This window comes from Cuculus canorus, chromosome 2 (assembly GCF_017976375.1).
Source record: "Cuculus canorus isolate bCucCan1 chromosome 2, bCucCan1.pri, whole genome shotgun sequence".
NCBI lineage: Eukaryota > Metazoa > Chordata > Aves > Cuculiformes > Cuculidae > Cuculus > Cuculus canorus.
In genome coordinates, this window is record NC_071402.1 from 1,980,803 (window position 1) to 1,998,663 (window position 17,861).

At 47.6% G+C, this 17,861-nt stretch overlaps 1 protein-coding gene across 2 annotated transcripts; it reads right to left on the reverse strand.

Moving 5' to 3' along the window:
* Positions 1-2,814: 2,814 nt before the first annotated feature.
* Positions 2,815-6,592, reverse strand: LOC128851438 (gastrula zinc finger protein XlCGF26.1-like). Of its 2 annotated transcripts, none has more exons than XM_054060384.1 (3): positions 6,081-6,592; positions 5,363-5,489; positions 2,815-4,647 (listed from the first exon to the last, which is right to left on the reverse strand). In XM_054060384.1, exons 1-3 carry the CDS (start codon positions 6,363-6,365, stop codon positions 3,281-3,283), a joined length of 1,779 nt encoding a protein of 592 aa, XP_053916359.1. In that variant the 5' UTR covers positions 6,366-6,592; the 3' UTR covers positions 2,815-3,280. The 2 variants fall into 2 exon arrangements, with proteins under 2 accessions (XP_053916359.1, XP_053916360.1); XM_054060385.1 differs by lacking the exon at positions 6,081-6,592 and adding an exon at positions 5,665-5,838 and having other exon boundaries at positions 2,822-4,647.
* Positions 6,593-17,861: the final 11,269 nt, after the last annotated feature.

Sequence of the window (17,861 nt, forward strand, 5' to 3'; positions counted from 1 at the left end):
TGCCTGATCAGGGAGCTCTTGTTACTGAAGTTCTTCCCACACTGTGTGCAGCTGAAGGGCCACTCACCGGTGTGGATGCGCTGGTGGCTGATCAGTTGTTGCTTCTGTCTGAAGCTCTTGACACACTCCATGCAGGCAAAAGGGCTCCTGCCAGTGTGGATGTGCTGATGGCTGATCAGGGAGCTCTTCCAGATGAAGCTCTTGCCACAGCTGGTGCAGGAAAAGTGCTTCTTACTAGTTGGGTTTGCTTATGCTTGATCAGGGTTCTCTTCTCACTGAAATTCTTCCCATACTCCGTGCAGCTGAAAAGCTGCTTGCCTGTGTGTGGATTTCTCCCATAGGTGTGGATATGCTGGTGGCTGATCAGGTGGTGCTTCCAACTGAAGCTCTTGCTGCAGTCCGTGCAGGTGAAGGGCTGCTCTCCTGTGTGGATGTGCTGGTGGGTGATGCGATTGGCCTTCTAGCTGAAGCTCTGGTCAGAAGTGGCACAGGAAAAGGGGCGCTCGCCTGTGTGGACGTGCTGGTGCCTGATCAGGTTTTGCTTCTGATTGAAGCTCTTGCCACAGTCAACGCAGGCAAAGGGGCGCTCACCGGTGTGGATGTGCTGGTGTTTGGTCAGGTTGCACCTCTTGCTGAAGCTCTTGCCGCAGTCAGTGCAGGTGAAGGGCTTTTCACCTGTGTGGCAAACTTTATGGATGAGGAGAGACCTAAGGCTGGTGTTTACATTGAGTTTGGAGGAAAACCTTTGAAGCTTTTTCCCCTTTTGTGCTCCTAAACTGGCCAAGAATGTATGTGTTGTGTAAGCAGAGGGAGATGGACTGGGAAGTGGTTGAAGGGCTAGGCCCAGAGGCTTGTGATGGGCAGAACGAAGTCCAGATGGAGGCAAGTGTCAGGTCATGTAGCTCATGTAGGTCATGTCAGGTCATCAGCACTACAGCTGATGTAGTCAGGTCATCTCATGTAGGACTGAGATCCGTGGGGTAAACCCTATTCAACATCCTCCTCAATGACCACAGTTTTGGGATGCAATGCCCCCTCAGCACGCTGGCAGCTCCTAGCCCTCATTTGAAAGATGGAATCATTAACAGGGATTGTGGTTATAGTACAAGGAAGAATGGCTTTAAACTCAATGAAACTATATTTAGCCACCTCTCCTGGTGGCACTGATGAAACAAAAAGCATTGCACTATCTGCTGACACAACTTCCTTTCCACAGGGTTCCTGGCTTTAGGAAAGCTTTGGGGAAGGAGCAGGCAAGCATTTGGGCTGAGGAGTCCCTGCGTGGAGCAAAGCAGTCGTTGTGTCGCCTGATGACACAGACACCCATGAGTAGGTGTTTGCACAGTGGTGTCTGGGCTGCCACCGCTGGCACCAGGAAGCTGCCACTACAGCCACGGGAAAGCTGCTACCACTGCCACTGGGGAATTGTAACTAATGCTACCATGGAGCAGCCACCACTGACACTGGAGAGCTGCCACCACTGCCACCAGGGAGGCACCACACTCTTCAGTTGCCCTCATCTGGGGTTTAATGCGACTTTGGGTGCCCTGCAGGGTCAGAGCTGCCCAGGGATGCAGGGGCACAGGCAGGTCCTGGCCGTGGCCACCCTCTCCCTCACCCAGAAGCACAGGCAGAGAGGGAGAAGCACACTATTATCTCAGCTCAGCAGAGACTGCAGTGCCCAGCATCCCAGCCAGGAAGGGTGCCCAGCCTGGGAAGGGTCCTAGCATCCCAGACAATGCGGATTGCAGCACCCAGCACCTCACCAGGTACTCTGTGCCTTGTGGAACAGCAGTGCCCAGCAGCCCAGGTGGGCAGGGACTCAGCATCCCAGAACCTAATTCAGCAGAGACCCAGGACTGCCCTGCACCTCCTCCCCAATTGAGCTGCTGCAGGCACTGGTGCTGGGCCAGCAGGAACCAGAGGCTCACGAGGGCTACCACTTCCAGCAAGAAGGTGAGTGCCTGGGCCAGGGGGCAGGTGGCTCAGCAGCACCCAGGTCTTGCAGCCCCCACAGCCCCTCAGGGCCGCCTGAAACTCCCAGTGCCCCAGGCTCCTCATGTCCCCCTGAAACTCAAAGGCACCTTCGCACCCCTGAAGAGAAACCTGAGAGCTGGGCTTTCACTGATGTGGCCACCAACTTCAGCTCCAGACTCTTTCTGGGGAACAGAGGGGCACTCTGGGCATGGGTGAAGTTGTGCTCCTGTGCTGAATGACCCAACATTGTAAAAAGCTGATGGGAAGAGCTGGCAGTTCCAGCGAGCTCCAGCAGCCCCAGCATGGGTGTCAGCTCTCTGAGATGAGCCCACGGCCCTCTGGCTCTCTTGGGATCACCCTCATCCTCCCACAAGTCCCAGAGCAGGTCCCAACAAGAACGGGCCTGGAAAAGGTTTTCCTAGGGATGAGAAAAGGAACGCCGACCCCTGAACTGCTGCCACCACCAAGCAGTGGCACACGCCATGCTGCTGTGGAGCTCACTGCTTATCATCAGGACAAAGAAACTGCTTCTTCATCTGCGAGGAAAAAGAAAGCAGCATTTCCCCCTCTGTCCTGTGAACTATGCTGACTGCACTGGGATACAGTTATTGTATTGCCATGGTCCCCTCATCCCTTTGAAACTGAAAATGAGAGCAAATCAAACTCTCTTGGAGTTTTAGAAAGCAAACATCCTTGATCAGGCCTGGGCAACATGAGGGAGTGTTCTCCATCAATCATGTGCAGTGAGACAAGAGCTGTTAAAGAATATATCTCCCATTTACACGCATATAGGAAAATTTTCCCCAAAAATCTTATGCATATTCGATTACTTTCCAAGGACTCATTTTAATGTTATCATGAAACTTGTCAATAATCAAAACTCTTGCTAATTTGGAGCTGGCTTCAGCTCTCTGCTTGACCTTGCCTTTGAGATAGGGAAAGACTCCAAACAGAGGTGATTACAGAAGAAGAGACATCTGTACAGCACACATCACACTGGGCACAAGACATTACCATCTTCAAAGAATACAGTGTCTGGAAAAATACCGTTTAAAAAAAAACTCGCACGCTATCAAAGGGACATTCTACCTAACTTCCAAAAAACACAATTACTGAGACGAAACTAAACTCTACTTTAGCTTAAATCAAAATATTCCACTTTTTGTAATACTAACTACTTCTTGCATCACCATATCTGATTCTTGCAGTCCCCTCACCCTAAGGACTTGTCCTGTGTCCACCCCGCTGCACAGGACAGACACCCCTCCTCCTGCCAGTCGCCCTGCCACACAGCCCAGAGGCTTCAATGCACCTGCTGGTGTTTCTTGCTGGTGTGGATGCAGTGATGTCTCATCAGGTGTTGCTTTAGGGTGAATATCTTGCTGCAGTTGGTGCAGGCAAAAGGCTTCTTGGTGATGTGGACATACTGGTGGGAGAGCAGATGGCTTTTCAGGCGGAAGCTCTTGCCGCACTCGGTGCACGCAAAGGGGCGCTCGCCTGTGTGTATGCTCCTGTGGCTGAGCAGGGAGCCCTTCCAGTTGAAGCTCTTGCCACAGTCAGCACAGGAAAAGGCCTTCTTACCGGTGTGGATTTCCTGGTGGGCAATTAGGGATGACTTTGCTCTGAATCTCTCGCCACATTCAGCACAGGAAAACTGATTTGCGCCGGTGTGGATTAGCTTATGCCTATCCAGGGAGCCCTTCCAGTTGAAGCTCTTGCCACAGTCAGGACAGGGAAAGGCCTTCGCACCGGTGTGGATTTCCTGGTGGGCGACTAGGAATGCCTTTGTTCTGAAGCCCTCGCCACATTCATCACAGGAAAAGTGATTCGTATCGCTGTGGATTTGCTTATGTCTATTCAGGGAGCTCTTCACAAGGAACCTCTTCCCACAGTCTGTGCAGCTGAAGGGACGGTTGCCAGTGTGCATGCGCTGGTGGTTGATTATTTGTTCCTTTCGATTGAAGCACTTGCCACACTCCATGCAGGCAAAAGGGCGCTTGCCGGTGTGGACATATTGGTGGTTGATCACTTGTTGCTTCTGATTGAAGCACTTGCCACACTCCGTGCAGGCAAAAGGGCGCTCGCCAGTGTGGACACGCTGATGCCTGATCAGGGAGCCCTTCCGGGTGAAGGTCTTGCTGCACTCCACGCAGGCAAAGGGCCGCTCACTGGTGTGTATCCGCTGGTGGTTGATCAGGTGTTCCTTCCGGCTGAAGCTGTTGCCACAGTCAACACAGGCAAAGGGGCGCTTGCCGGTGCGGATGCGCTTATGTTTGGTCAGCTTGCCGCTCTGGCTCAATCTTTTGCCACAGTCAGCACGGTTGAAGGGCCGCTCGCCGGTATGTCTCTGCTCGTGCGTAGCCAGCGCAGTCTGGCTCCTTAAGTTCTTGCTGCACTCAGGACGTGTGGATGAGTTCTCCTCCAGCAGCTGAGGGGCCGGCATGTCATGGAGGTGAGGGTGTCCTGACAGGTTCCCCTGGCTACCACTCAAATCCCTAACAGATGAGACTTCCCGGTGCCTGCTTCTGGACCTGGTCCTTCCCACAGACACCCGCGATGCACCTCGCACAGGGCTCCGGTGCCTCCTCTGCACCACACGGGGGTCTGGCATGCATGGATTCTTTCCGTGCTCCAGCTTGAAGATGATCTCTGGCTTGATGGTGGCCCAGCCTGTCCAGGGCACAGAGAAAAGCATCCTCTCTCACACTGTCAGGATGACAGCAACAGCCCCCAACACCCGCAGCCCCAACACCCACAGCCCCACCATCTCTCCTACTCTTCTACTCTGTTCTTCTCTCAGAGCAGCTATCATTCATTCCCCTTTCCCTGCACCTACAGCCAACTCTCACCTCACCCTCATCACCTCGGCTGCTCTCCAGTAGGCAGAACACCTGCAAAGGGCTCAAAGCTAAATAGAGGTAGGTTTAGACCTGAGATGAGGAAGCATTTCTTTACCGAGGGTGCTCAAACCCTGCAACAGGCGGCCTGGAGAGGAGCCTCATGCCCCAAGCCTATCAGGGTTGGAGAGGCATTTGGACAATGTCTGTAAACCCTTGCTTTAACGGCTGCTCAGCCCTGAAGGGCTCAGGCAGTTGGACCAAGTAAGTCTTGTAGGTCCCTTTCTACTGAAAATGTCTCTTCCATCCCATCCCATCCCATCCCATCCCATCCCATCCCATCCCATCCCATCCCATCCCATCCTCTCTACCAGGACCGCTCTGCACATGAGGCTTCCTGCAAAGGCAAAACCTGAAATCACAACCCCAACATCAGCACTCGGGCAGCAAAGCACACAGCTGGATTTTTGCTTCCAAGACCTCCAGCTCAGTTCAAAACGGGAATTCTACATCCAGCCCAGGCCAGTATTGCTGCAGAGAGTCCTTACCTATTGAGGCAACCATCTCATAGGTGTCCAGCATCACCTCCCGGTACAGCCGCCGCTGCCAGCCCGACAGCTCTGCCCACTCCTTGCGGGAGAAGTAGATGGCCACCTCCTCGAACGGTCCCGCCATCTGCAGCAAGAAGCACGCCTGGCTCAGCACACCCCGCTGTGCCTTACCCGCACTCCTCTGCCCACATCCTGATGCTGTCAGGCCGGGATGCAGCAGCCCCGGGGGATCGAGCCCAGACCAACCCAGGCCATTCCCCACTACTGTCCAAATCCCACCCTTTCCCCTCCATCCCCACCACTCTTCCTGCTTGTGACATCGGATGTGCCCAGCCGGATCCTGGGATCCCAGATCTCTGCCCAGTTGTGATCCTGGGACGCTGGGTCCGTGCCCAGATGAAACGCTGGGATGCCGGTTCCCCGCACCCCATGGAGAGGCGCAACAGGGACAGGGGCACAGCTGACACCCTTCGAGGCAGCTTTCCCCGGCCCCCTTAGGGACCCCCGCCAGAGCGGCGGCGGCTGCGCCCTCTCCCTGCCCCGCGCTGGAAGCCGCAGCCCCCGCGCCGCCTGGGCTTGACCCCCCCTTGCCGGAGCAGCCGGGACCCCGCGCCGCTGCCTCTCGCCGGGGAGACGCAGCCTCGCCCCGACATCGCTCCGGCCGGAGGCAGCGGGGACGCTCCGGATGCCGCCCCACACGCCTGCCGGGAGGCACCTCGATCCCTGCTGCTCGCAGCAGAAGGAAGGCGGCACAGAAAGAGCCGCCGCCTCGCCTCCCAACGACCCCCTCTGCCTGCGGCTCCGGAAAGAACCGGTTGGAGGGGAAGCATTTGCGTTGCAGGATTGGTTTCTCAGCACGGGTTCCGCCTCTTCCTGAGGGGCCGGGATTGAGCATCGGGGCTGGGAAGGGACCCGGGATCGCAGCACCGGGCTGGGCAGGGACACGGTTGATGGAGATCACTCCGTTGTGTTGCCCTGGACTGATCAAGGATGATTGCATTCTCAAACTCCAAAATGAGTCTTAGAGAATTTGATATGCTGACATTTTCAGTATGAACAGAGGGTGCCGGGGAAGGAAGGGTGGCAAAAAATATGACTCAGGAAATGTTGGATGGGTGCCTGGAAGTGCTGCACTGCACCTGGTGAGCTTTGGACTCTTCTCCATGTCCATTGTCTCCCTATGGCATAGGGGCAAGGAGAAACGAGGACTCTGAGGTCCAGACTCACCCCTTTGCAAGCGTGAGCTAAAGTGGGGCTGTGATTCTTCTTCCTGTGGTAGCCAGAGTCTTGCTGGAGAAGAGGGTGGGTCCCATCTGTGCTTCCATGTGGAGTTGGCATCACTGGTGTGGGTAGTGGTGCATTAGTGTGGACAAGGCACAGTTTGGGCAAGTGAGGGGCTTGTGTCATATTGTGGAAGTGCCTCTGTGCTGTTCTGTGTTGACATACATGCTCAGAGAGGCTGTAGCCTTTCTACCAAGCCCATTGTCCTCTGCAGCCCTGGTGTTGTGCTGGGTGAGGTTGGAAAGAGCCTTGGGAGAAGAAAGGAAGAGCAGGTGTCTCAGGTTGTGATGCAGGAGAACATGCAGGATGAGGGGAAAAGAAACAATGAGAAAAGAGCAGCAAGTGGAAGGGGTAACAGCCTCTCCAACAGCCGCCAAAGCAGCCCAGGCCTCCCAAGCCATAGCCGTAGCTGAAGGCCTTGTTGGAGATGGGCACTCCTTGGTAGCTGGTTTGTGGGTGTGTTGTGATGATGGGACCCCATTTCCTGGCAGCCCGATAGGACAAGGGAGAATGGTTTTGAACTGAAAGAGGCTCTGTTTAACTTATGTATTAGGAAGAAGTTCTTTACAGTGAGCGTGGAGAGACAGTGGAAGAGGTTTCCCAGAGCAGCTGTGGATTCTTTCTAAGCCTCCCCTCAGAGAGAAGCTCAGATGCAGCTGAATCCATTTCCAGTCCCAGGCAGGGGCAATGGTTTATGACTAAAGGACAATGTGTGTGTGCCTAATTGTGTTTGTGCCACAAGTCATAATCCGGTCACCTCTGAGAGTCTGCTTAGAGACTGGGACTTACAGGTTTAATGGGCTACTGTCTGCCAGAGAAATAATTTCCCAAGGCTAGAGCAGGAATTTAATCCAAATGACAGATTAAAACAAATTAGGAATTGCTGCTGATAAAATACTTCTAACCTGTTAGCACTGAGCAGAGAGAAAGATAGAAAACAAGGATGTTAAAGGATTTTCACCAGGCAGTGGGTAACTCTAGGGTTGTTTTATTCGCAACTCAGAGCTGGGCCATCACCTCAGCGAGTGGCAAAGGCCCACACAAAATCATCAGATATTTATGTATTTTGACATAGCGTTGTGGAGGCCTTCTACCTTGATTCAGCTATTAAGTTGTAACATAAAGCGAGGTTTTTTTACCTTGTTTCAATAGGAACATGAAGTGAGGCCTTTTACCTTGATTTAGCTACTGTGTCGTTACATGAATTGGTCTATGTGACAAACAAACACTGTAGGAAAGACATTCTTGGGCTGATAGTGCTAACACAATGTACCTTCTTTAAGAAACAGTATTAGCGATAGTAAGGAAATAAGTAACCAAAGTAGAATGCTTGGTAGACAAACAGGGTATTGAAAGCTAGCATGTCATAGCAACAAGTTAACTAATGAAATAGTCGCTGGAAGGCATGAAAAGCGTGTGAAAACCTGTTGTAGCCAATTATGCTATGCATGGAATGATTACACACACTATAAGTATGTAAGACAAACCGCAATAGAGTGGCGTGCATGTATCATGATATTGGTGTTGTGTCATCCGTCCTCGCATGGTGAAGAGACCCCCAGACCCTGACAATTCTGGAACGACCCTGACAATTCTGGTGACCCCCGATGTGATCCCATAAGGAAGAATATGGGGGTTGGAATCCTTTGAAAAGGCAAGTGTAGGCTGCCGGTGGAGCCAGGAAGGGCGCTGGACTGTCCGAGAGAGACAGGACTGCAAGCTTGCTGTTACCGGCAGCATATGGGAAATGCGGCATCCGTGAATGAAAAGGCTATAATAAAATACCTCTTACAGACGGCAAAAAAGACAGAGAATGATGTAAAGCAAACGGACTTGGTAGAGCTGTTATTATGGGCAAGACGTCACGGTTATTTTCAGGATTCGGATCAGGCTTTTGCTCTTGAATCATGGCAGCAATTAGGAAAAGACTTACGGGACTCGGTCAGGGTCAGTAATAAGTTGCTTTTCAGCATGCACAAACGTGGAAGCACTGTGTAGACATGTTAGAACAGGTTATCTCTGAGACAGCAGTGAATGTAGCTATGAAGCAGGCAATTTGTAAGGAGGCAAAGGGTCGTCCTCCGATGTATGAACGAACCTTCGGCGCCACCTGTTGCCTTACCAGTGGAAGAGTTGGAATTCTGGGTCGGGGATGGGTGGGGAGATTATTGTCCCCTCCGCTCCTGAGGGTCCTGAGGAAAGGAAGGAAATGTCTCCTCCCCTTGGGGTTGACCCTGCACTCCAGACCCAGACTGTGAGTGAGTTGTTATTGGAAAATATGGACTTAGACTGATTCTGATATGAACATAGAAAATCATGCTGCTGCTGCTCAGGATCAATTATATCTTGATCCGCGAAATAAGGATTTTATATCTGAGATCAGAAAACAAAGAGAACAAAAGCAGGCAATGTTAGAGACACTTAAAAAATTGGATAAGAAGAGTGCATGAAATAAATTGACAGCACAGATGTATGATAAGGCTGTAAAAATAAATTGTTGAAAGTCTTAATACTCTCACAGATGCAGTAGAGGGTGGTGCATTTCATTCACAGTGCCAGACAGGCACAGCTGCAGGGACAGGTTGAAGTGTTGCAAGTTTTTCCCATGATTTATTACAAGATGCACATCTTCGCTGGGATGATGTTAGTTTATGGAGTGATAAAAGAAATTCGAAAAGCCGTAAAAAGAGAAAGTACTGACTGTTTCGCCTCCAAGCTGTCCCCACCCTGCCCATCACTCCAGTGCCTGAAGCAGCCGCTGGCTCCATTGCATGCATGCGTAATTCACAGCCACCACAGGATAGTCCTTTGCCACAAAAATGCTGTAACAATCAAAGACTATTACCTGTTAAACAATCAATACAAGCCTTATTTTATAATACACGTGCATATTTTATGTGTTGTATGTGTTCAGTACCGTGTACAGTTTAAACATTCATACCGTTGTGCTATTCTTATTGACTGGTCATAAACAACATTGTATGGGTATATTAAACTAGCTTTCAAAAGAGTGGTTCTGTGTGTGTGCGTTTAAAGTGCTTTAAATGTTTGTAAGATTTGCAAACTGGGTTTTGGTTATAGGAGTTTGACACTTTGTTTTGATTAATCTTAAAAATGCAACCCTGGGACCTTTCAATCTCAAATGTCCACTAAGCCAGGAAATAGGTAGATTTACTGTGACCTTTGAAGTGAAAGGCTGCAGAGGACAAAATTTTAAAATACCTTGAAAGAAAGAAAAGAGAGAGAGAGAGAGAGAAAAGAAAATGGGAAAAAAAATAGAAAAAAGAAAGAAAAGAGGAAATACAGAAAGAAAAACAGAGACGAAAATGGAAAAAGAAAAAATAGAAAATAGAAAAACAGAAAAAAAGAGCATAGAAGATAGAAAAAGAAAATGGAGGAAAAACCCAGCCATGTGGCTGTGTGTGAGTTCCCCCCTCCTTCCTCCCCCTCTTTTCTCCTGATTTTTTTTTGAATGTGAAGGGTTTTGTTTCTTTCAGCTTGGGAGTCCTTATCTAGGGGAGTAACAATTTGTGAAGAACACTCTGCATTCCAGTGTCCCTTCTTCGATCAGCAACTGCAGACAACTGTAAAGGGGATTTTAGCCAGACACTACTGAAAGCATGATTTAAGAGTCCAAAAGGAGTATCCTCTGAGATTAAAAAACTGCAAAGGAATAGAAAAGTTAATGCATTTGCAGCCTTGAGAATTCCCATACAGATAAAAACAGAAAAAAGGAGCCAGGAATTCGACAACGCCTGGACCGTTACCATAGATGTCAAAAAGGCTGTCACTTTACAAATCAACTCGTTTCAAATACGATATTGGGGGTAAACTGTTAACATTAAAGAACCAAGGAAACCAATAACTCAGCGCGTGGCGGAGACGCATGACAACAGTAAATGCTCCCGCTTGGATCTTCTCCACAGCCTCCTCAATCACAATAAGAGATCAATGCATTCACAAGGTATCGCTCCAAGCATTCAGTCCTATTGGTAATGGTAATGGTTTAAGTGCTTGGTTAGTGAGTCGTTTGAATGTTACTTTGCAAAGTCTTTTTGTGTAACCTGGTGTTATTAACTCTGATTTTACTGGGCAAATACAAGCTATGGTTTATATTCCTTTCCCACCTGTGTATATCACCCAAAAGCAGTTGTGTTGCTCAATTAATACCATTTCAGAGATTGTATTAGAGAAAATATGCCTTCAAGCTGCACCTGAAAAAATTCAAACCTGGAAATACCTTGAGTGGAAAATTTTGAACACCACAATTGAACCTCAGCAAGTCAAATTGCAAAAAGTACTTAAAAGAATTTACAAAAGCTCCTAGGAACAATCAATCGAGTTAAACCTTACTTGGGTATTGCTAACACAGAATTAAGTCAATTATTTCAGCTTCTTAAGGGGAATGTGACATTCGTTTATTCAACACTTTAGCACCATAGATGTGATGCATCCAGCGACCAGGATTTAGGGATCTCCCTCCTACGGTACTTGCTCCGATTGTCTACCCGCTTGTAGGTCCTGATGGTTTAAAATAACAACTTCAAACTGCATGTAAAGAGCATGGCCTACACTGCAGACCTTGGATAAAAAATCCATTGTAATATATGTAGAAATACATATTGGCGTGTAGTTCATGTATCAGATGAAGTAGAGCACTTACTGTTTCGCTTGTAATGAAACTCATTTGAATCAACCATACAAAGGCGGTTTGCTGATTTTTTAGGGTATCCATTGAGCGATTAAGATGGGACTTTTAATCAAGCAGTACAATTAATTGAAAATATAGATCAGGGTGTAATAGCAGTGTTGATTTGGGATTGTATGCATATGCAAATAAAACAAACTATTGAAGATAGCTGTCGAGTAGGTAGCTATTGTGGATTGCATGTACATATTCCTCGATCGCGGACAATATTAGATTCACAATGGGAATCAAGGCAATGTTCCTCATGGAACAGGTGATCTTGAGTGCCCTCATGAAGCACACGCAAGAGAACTGGGTGATCAGGCCCAGTCAACATGGGTTCACGAAAGGCAGGTCTTGCCAAACTAACCTGATTGCCTTCTATGAAAAAGTGACTCAACTACTGGATGGGGGAAAGGCTGTGGATGTAGCCTTCTGGGACTTCAGTAAAGGCTTTGACACAGTTTCTCATAGCATTCTGCTTCAGAAACTGTCTGCCTCTGGCCTGGAGCACACTCTTCCGAGTGGAAAACTGGTTGGATGGTCCGTCCCAAAGAGTTGTGGTAAACAGAGTTAACTCCAGCTGGAGGCCATTTACAAGTGGGGTTCCTCAGGGCTCAGTGCTGGGTCCAGTCCTGTTCAATAACTTTATCAATGCCCAGGTTGAAGGCATTGAGTGCACCCTTAGCAAGTTTGCGGATGACACTAAGCTGGGGGGAAGTGTGGATCTGCTGGAGGGTAGGGAGGCTCTGCAAAGGGACCCGAACAGGCTGGACTGCTGGGCCGAGACCAATGGGATGAGGTTCAACAAGGCCAAATGCCGGGTCCTGCACTTGGGGCACAACAACCCTATGCAGTGCTACAGACTGGGGGAAGAGTGGCTGGAGAGCTGCACGAAAGAGAAGGACCTGGGGGTGCTGGTTGACAGCCGACTGAACATGAGCCAGCAATGTGCCCAGGTGGCCAAGAAGGCCAATGGCATCTTGGCTTGTATCAGAAACGGCGTGACCAGCAGGTCTAGGGAGGTTATTCTGCCTCTGTACTTGGCACTGGTGAGACCGCGCCTTGAGTACTGTGTTCAGTTCTGGGCCCCTCACCACAAGAACGATGTTGAGGCTCTGAAGCGTGTCCAGAGAAGAGCAACGAAGCTGGTGAAGGGGCTGGAGAACAAGTCTTATGAGGAGCAGCTGAGAGAGCTGGGGTTGTTTAGCCTGGAGAAGAGGAGGCTGAGGGGAGACCTTATTGCTCTCTACAACTACCTGAAAGGAGGTTGTTCAGAGGAGGGAGCTGGGCTCTTCTCCCAAGTGACGGGGGGCAGGACAAGAGGGAATGGCCTGAAGCTCCGCCAGGGGAGGTTCAGTTTGCATATCAGAAAAAAATTCTTCACAGAAGGAGTCATTGGGCACTGGAATAGGCTGCCCAGGGAGGTGGTTGAGTCGCCTTCCCTGGAGGTGTTTAAGTGACGGGTGGATGGGGTGCTGAGGCGTATGGTTTAGGGAGTGTTAGGAATGGTTGGACTCGATGACCCAGTGGGTCCCTTCCAACCTAGTCATTCTATGATTCTATAATAATATTGGTATCGATGACCCTGTTTGCGCTATTGGAATTGACAATTGGCTCTATTTTCAAAACTGATTCCCACGAAAATAAGTGGGTAACCCGGGCTAAACAATCAGGTCAGACAGATTTTTGTCTTTCTCTGGGTACTCCTGAGGATCTATTTAGAACATGTCTCATAGGTCTATGAGAATTACGTTTGGAAGACTATCATGGATGGTTTAATATCTCAGTTATTGATCTCACAACTAATGTTAACAAAACACTTCAGGAAAAATTAGCAAAAGGATCCTCTCGAGGAGAATGTTTATGGAGTTCATTATGGCCCACTATGGAAGGTAGATATTATCAAACTGCATTAATTGAACACCTCATTCATACTAGCTCTCTTCCCTTACAAGAATTGGATTTGATGGGTTCCCTTCCACATTTTGACATTGGCAATATTTTGAGTTTACCAAATTGTAGTACAATGCACCCACAATTGCAACCATTTCACAGCAATGGGGTCCTGGAGTTTGGTGATCCCTTTCGAAATTCATTAGCAAGGCGAGGAGACAAAACTAGCTTGGTGCAGCAACAAAATGTTACTGGTTCCATGCAATATTGGAAAACGATTACGACAGGCCACATAAATGTCAGTACTAGTGGAGGATTTCTTTTGCCTCCAGGAAAATTTCTAATCTGTGGGGAACGAGCATGGAACGGAATTCCTTACAGGGCAGTTGGAGGACCTTGTTGTTTAGGGAGACTCATGCTTATGTCACCATCAAAACAACAATAGATCAATATCTCCAAAACTCAAGAAGCCCAGTGGTCAAAGAGATTTGCTAAATATTTTGCTAGTACTTGTAAAGGTGATGTCCAGATTATGGGAATATTTTGTGGCTTTGGCATTGTTTGTACCTGGAGGTGCAGCAGCACACATGTATGCTCAACTAAAGAAATTAGCCTGCTGGAGCCTTAAACAATTCAATATATCTTCAGAAATGATTTCGGAATTGCTAACTGATGTAAATAACATTCGGCATGCTGTTTTACAAAATCGAGCCGCTATTTATTTTTTGGTATTGACACAGGGGACACGGTTGTGAAGAGTTTGAAGGAATGTGTTGTATGAATTTGTCTGACCACTCAAAAAGCATCTATCTTAAAAGAGTTACAGAAAAATTATGAGAAGATTACCTACGATGATGACCCTTTAGAGACATGGTTGTCTTCATGGGGACTGACAGGATGGATAAAGAAATTGATTGAATGGGCATTGACTGTGATACCAGTGATAATCGCTTTGGTTCTATTTGTACCGTGCTTGGTCCATTGTCTACAATCAATGATAAACAAAAGCATTACGAAGTTATTTAAAGAAAAAGGGGGACGTGTGGAGGCCTTCTACCTTGATTCAGCTATTAAGTTGTAACAAAAAGCTAGGTTTTTTACCTTTATTCAATAGGAACATGAAGTGAGGCCTTTAACCTTGATTTAGCTACTAAGTCGTTACATGAAGTTGGTCTATGTGACAAACAAGCAGTGTAGGAAAGACATTCTTGGGCTGATAGTGCTAACACAATGTACCTTCTTTAAGAAACAGTATTAGCGATAGTAAAGAAATAAGTAACCAAAGTAGAATGCTTGGTAGACAAATGGGATATTGAAAGCTACCATGTAATAGCAACAAGTTAACTAATGAAATAGTCGCTAGAAGGCATGAAAAGAGTGTGAACACCTGTTGTAGCCAATTATGCTATGCATGGAATGATTACACACACTATAAGTACGTAGGACAAACTACAATAAAGTGGAGTGCATGTATCATCATATTGGCGTTGTGTCATCCGTCCTCGCATGGTGAAGAGACCCCCCACAGGCTCCGACAATTCTGGAATGACCCCGACATGGCATTATACAATAGGTACTTTCTTTAAAAAGCTCTTGGTCTTTTTCCATGTGCTCTTAGTTCTTTATTCTTCATTAACTCCGAAGTCCACAAAAGTCCACCTTGAGAATTCATCTCCACTGTCTCGTTTTGTTTCTCCCTCAGAAGTGATGCTTCAACAGGTCACATTCCTCCTCCGGTCATAAAAGACACTTCTCTTTCTTGAGACACATCTACTCACCATTAAACTTCAAAGAAAAATCTCAACTGATACCTATAGCTAGCCTATGCCTACCTTCACATATATGTTGACCCTTTAATCATCAGTTCTCATCAAATCTAATTCCTCTGTTCTAAGTCTGACATTTCTTACACAATCTCTTGATTCATCTGGACTGGGCCTGCATATGGGACAACTGAGCAGTATTCTTGTAGCTGTCATAAAGAACCATTTCCAACACCTGTTCTTATTCTAGTCTTAATACAATACTCTATTTATCACAATCAACTATCAATAATATCAATAAGTCCTACATGGATATATTTATCATATTTTCTCATTTCCCTTAACAAAGAACAATAAAGCTCAAATCAGTAGCTATTTTCCTGGGAAAACCAACTGACAGAGCCAAAGGTGCACAATTCTTACCAGAAAGGTCAGGCCTGTCGAGTAAGGAGGGCATTTATTCTCCCTGCCCCCTCAAATAAAGCGTTTTCAGGTATCACTTTCACACCTTTTGAAACCTTTTGGGTGCCTCTCGGTGAGGTGGGACGGAGTCCATCAGTGAGTGTTGATCAGCCCTTGGCAAGAGCTCTTGTGTCATCAGAAGCAGGGACCCCAAGACTGCAAGTCAAGGAACTCAGCCCATGATTTTGGGGATGTTTCTGCTCTGAACTGGAGAGACACAAGGCTGTGAGCCCTCTGATGAGCAAAAGCAGACAAGGGGGGTTTGGAGTGTTCATTAGAGCTTGGCGTTGTTTGCCTTGAAGACCTTGGAGGTTGATAACGAAGGAGGCAGCTAGCAGAAGTTTACTGATAAGTGGGCATTGGAATGTAGAAAGCTGGAAAATACCAGAAGAGACTGTGCTTGCACACAGTTCAAGGAAAAAACTTTTTTCATCCTGAGGACTTCATCCCTAAGACCCCGGCCCACGACCACCAGGAGGCACTACGCAGGCACAAGACTGGAGCAAATTTTCCAGAACTAAGTATAAGACAAAGCGGGGAAAGGTTATGAATATGTAGTAGGAGCTTAAAACTATGTCTTTACTCTATAAGTAGCTGCTTGTTAAGTTATACAGTGTGCAAGCTAGGAGGTGAACCCCCTTGCACCCCAGGGCTGGAAATAAACATACCTGCTTTATAAGTCATTTTGGGTTATAGGGTTTGGTTCCGCAAATCAATTTGGCACCCTAGATGGGACACCCTTTCTGCCTGGCTGCTGAATCGGTGGGGAGTGGGACATTCTAAGGCACACCCCGGTAAGCTATTTCTCCAGAGCATCTCCCATCTCTACCTGATCACTGCGGGGGGAGAGATGGTCCATCAGTGGGCGGACTAGGTATGTGATTTATGTATGATATGGTATGACAATTTGGATTTACCTGCAGGGTAGGAGGGGACGAGTCTGTAAATCATGGATGGGATGCCTCATGTGATGACAAAGGGTTACGGTCGCTTTGCCGAGACCCCGTAAGACCATGAGGGGGATATGAATCCCCTACTTGCGCTGGGTGAGGAGGTGGCAATACCCGCCCCTGGGTAAAAGAGCGGATTTGCTGTTGTGATATGGTGTGGGTGCTCCGTGCTGTGACAGCAAAGCACCAGGTAAAATATAATCTCAAGATTCTTGTTAGATGGAGATGCAGATTGAGGGATAATCCGAAGATTCTCATAAGGCAGTAAGGATTATAGTACTATATATCGTATTATAGATAATATTATTGTTGTATATAGTATTATTATGAATTGCTTACGCCTTGCTGAGGAAGCAGGGGTGTTGTATATGAGATAGCTATCATCTTTTACACCTGCTGCAAATCTTCAGTATCAGTAGCATGCATATTTTAACGTCATTAAGAGCTCCTTTTAAATTTCTTGTATGTTGTGGAGTGTTTGTATGTAAGTACATGGTAGCGTGAGACACGCAATTGAGCACAAAGCAAGTGTGGAGTTCCGATCCATGGTTCTGACGTATAACAGAGTACCAGCGGAATTGAGACAGATAACTTACTGGAGGACATTCTTCCTCCATAGACAGAAGCCAGAGGCAGATTGAGCTCAAAATGTTGAAAGACTTGCAAATTGTCTAGAAGCCCTGTTTGTCTTGATCCTAAGAACGCACCTACGGAGCCTTTTAATTCCAAATGTCCATTGAGCCGGCAAATGGGTATATTTACCTCGGACATTTGGAATGGAAGGCTGCAAAGGATGAAATTTAAAAATACCTAGCATAGAAGAAGGAAAAAAAAAAGGAGAAAAACAGGAGAAGCTGTTGAGAGTGCCCCTCCCTTTCCCCCCTTCCTGATATGCGAGTTATGCAAGTTAAGTGCTCTGTGTGTGAGAAAAGAATAATTTGAAAGTGTAAAAGCAAAAGGTTTGAGTGGACAGGGGGGCCAGAATCCTGCAGGCTGCAGGAATGGATCAGATTTGGTGTTCGGACTATTATAAAGTTTTATTGTGCTATTCAGCTAGGTTGGGATCGCTCTATTGTCCTGAGTTTCTGTAATCTATAGATGGGAATTGTTGTTGTTGCTACTCTTGTGGGAAGTCCCTGAGAACTTAGAGACAGGACATTTGTAAGTGTTTAAATGGGTTGTGGAAGTTGGAGAAAGGTAGAGTTGGAAGGTAGTATAATGGGGGCAAAACCAAGTAAGAATTTCCTCGGGCAAGCCCATTAGGATGCATGTTACAGCACTGGAGGGAATTGGCACGGGGAGCCGGAGGCTCAATGAGTAAGAAGAGGATTGCAGTACCGTTTTGCAACTAATGGTGTTTTTAAGGAGAGGGAAAGTGGAATGAAGTGTTTTTCACCCTCCAAAACCATCCGAAGTGGCAAAGAGACAGTGGGACCCTATGGTACTTGCCCTTGAGC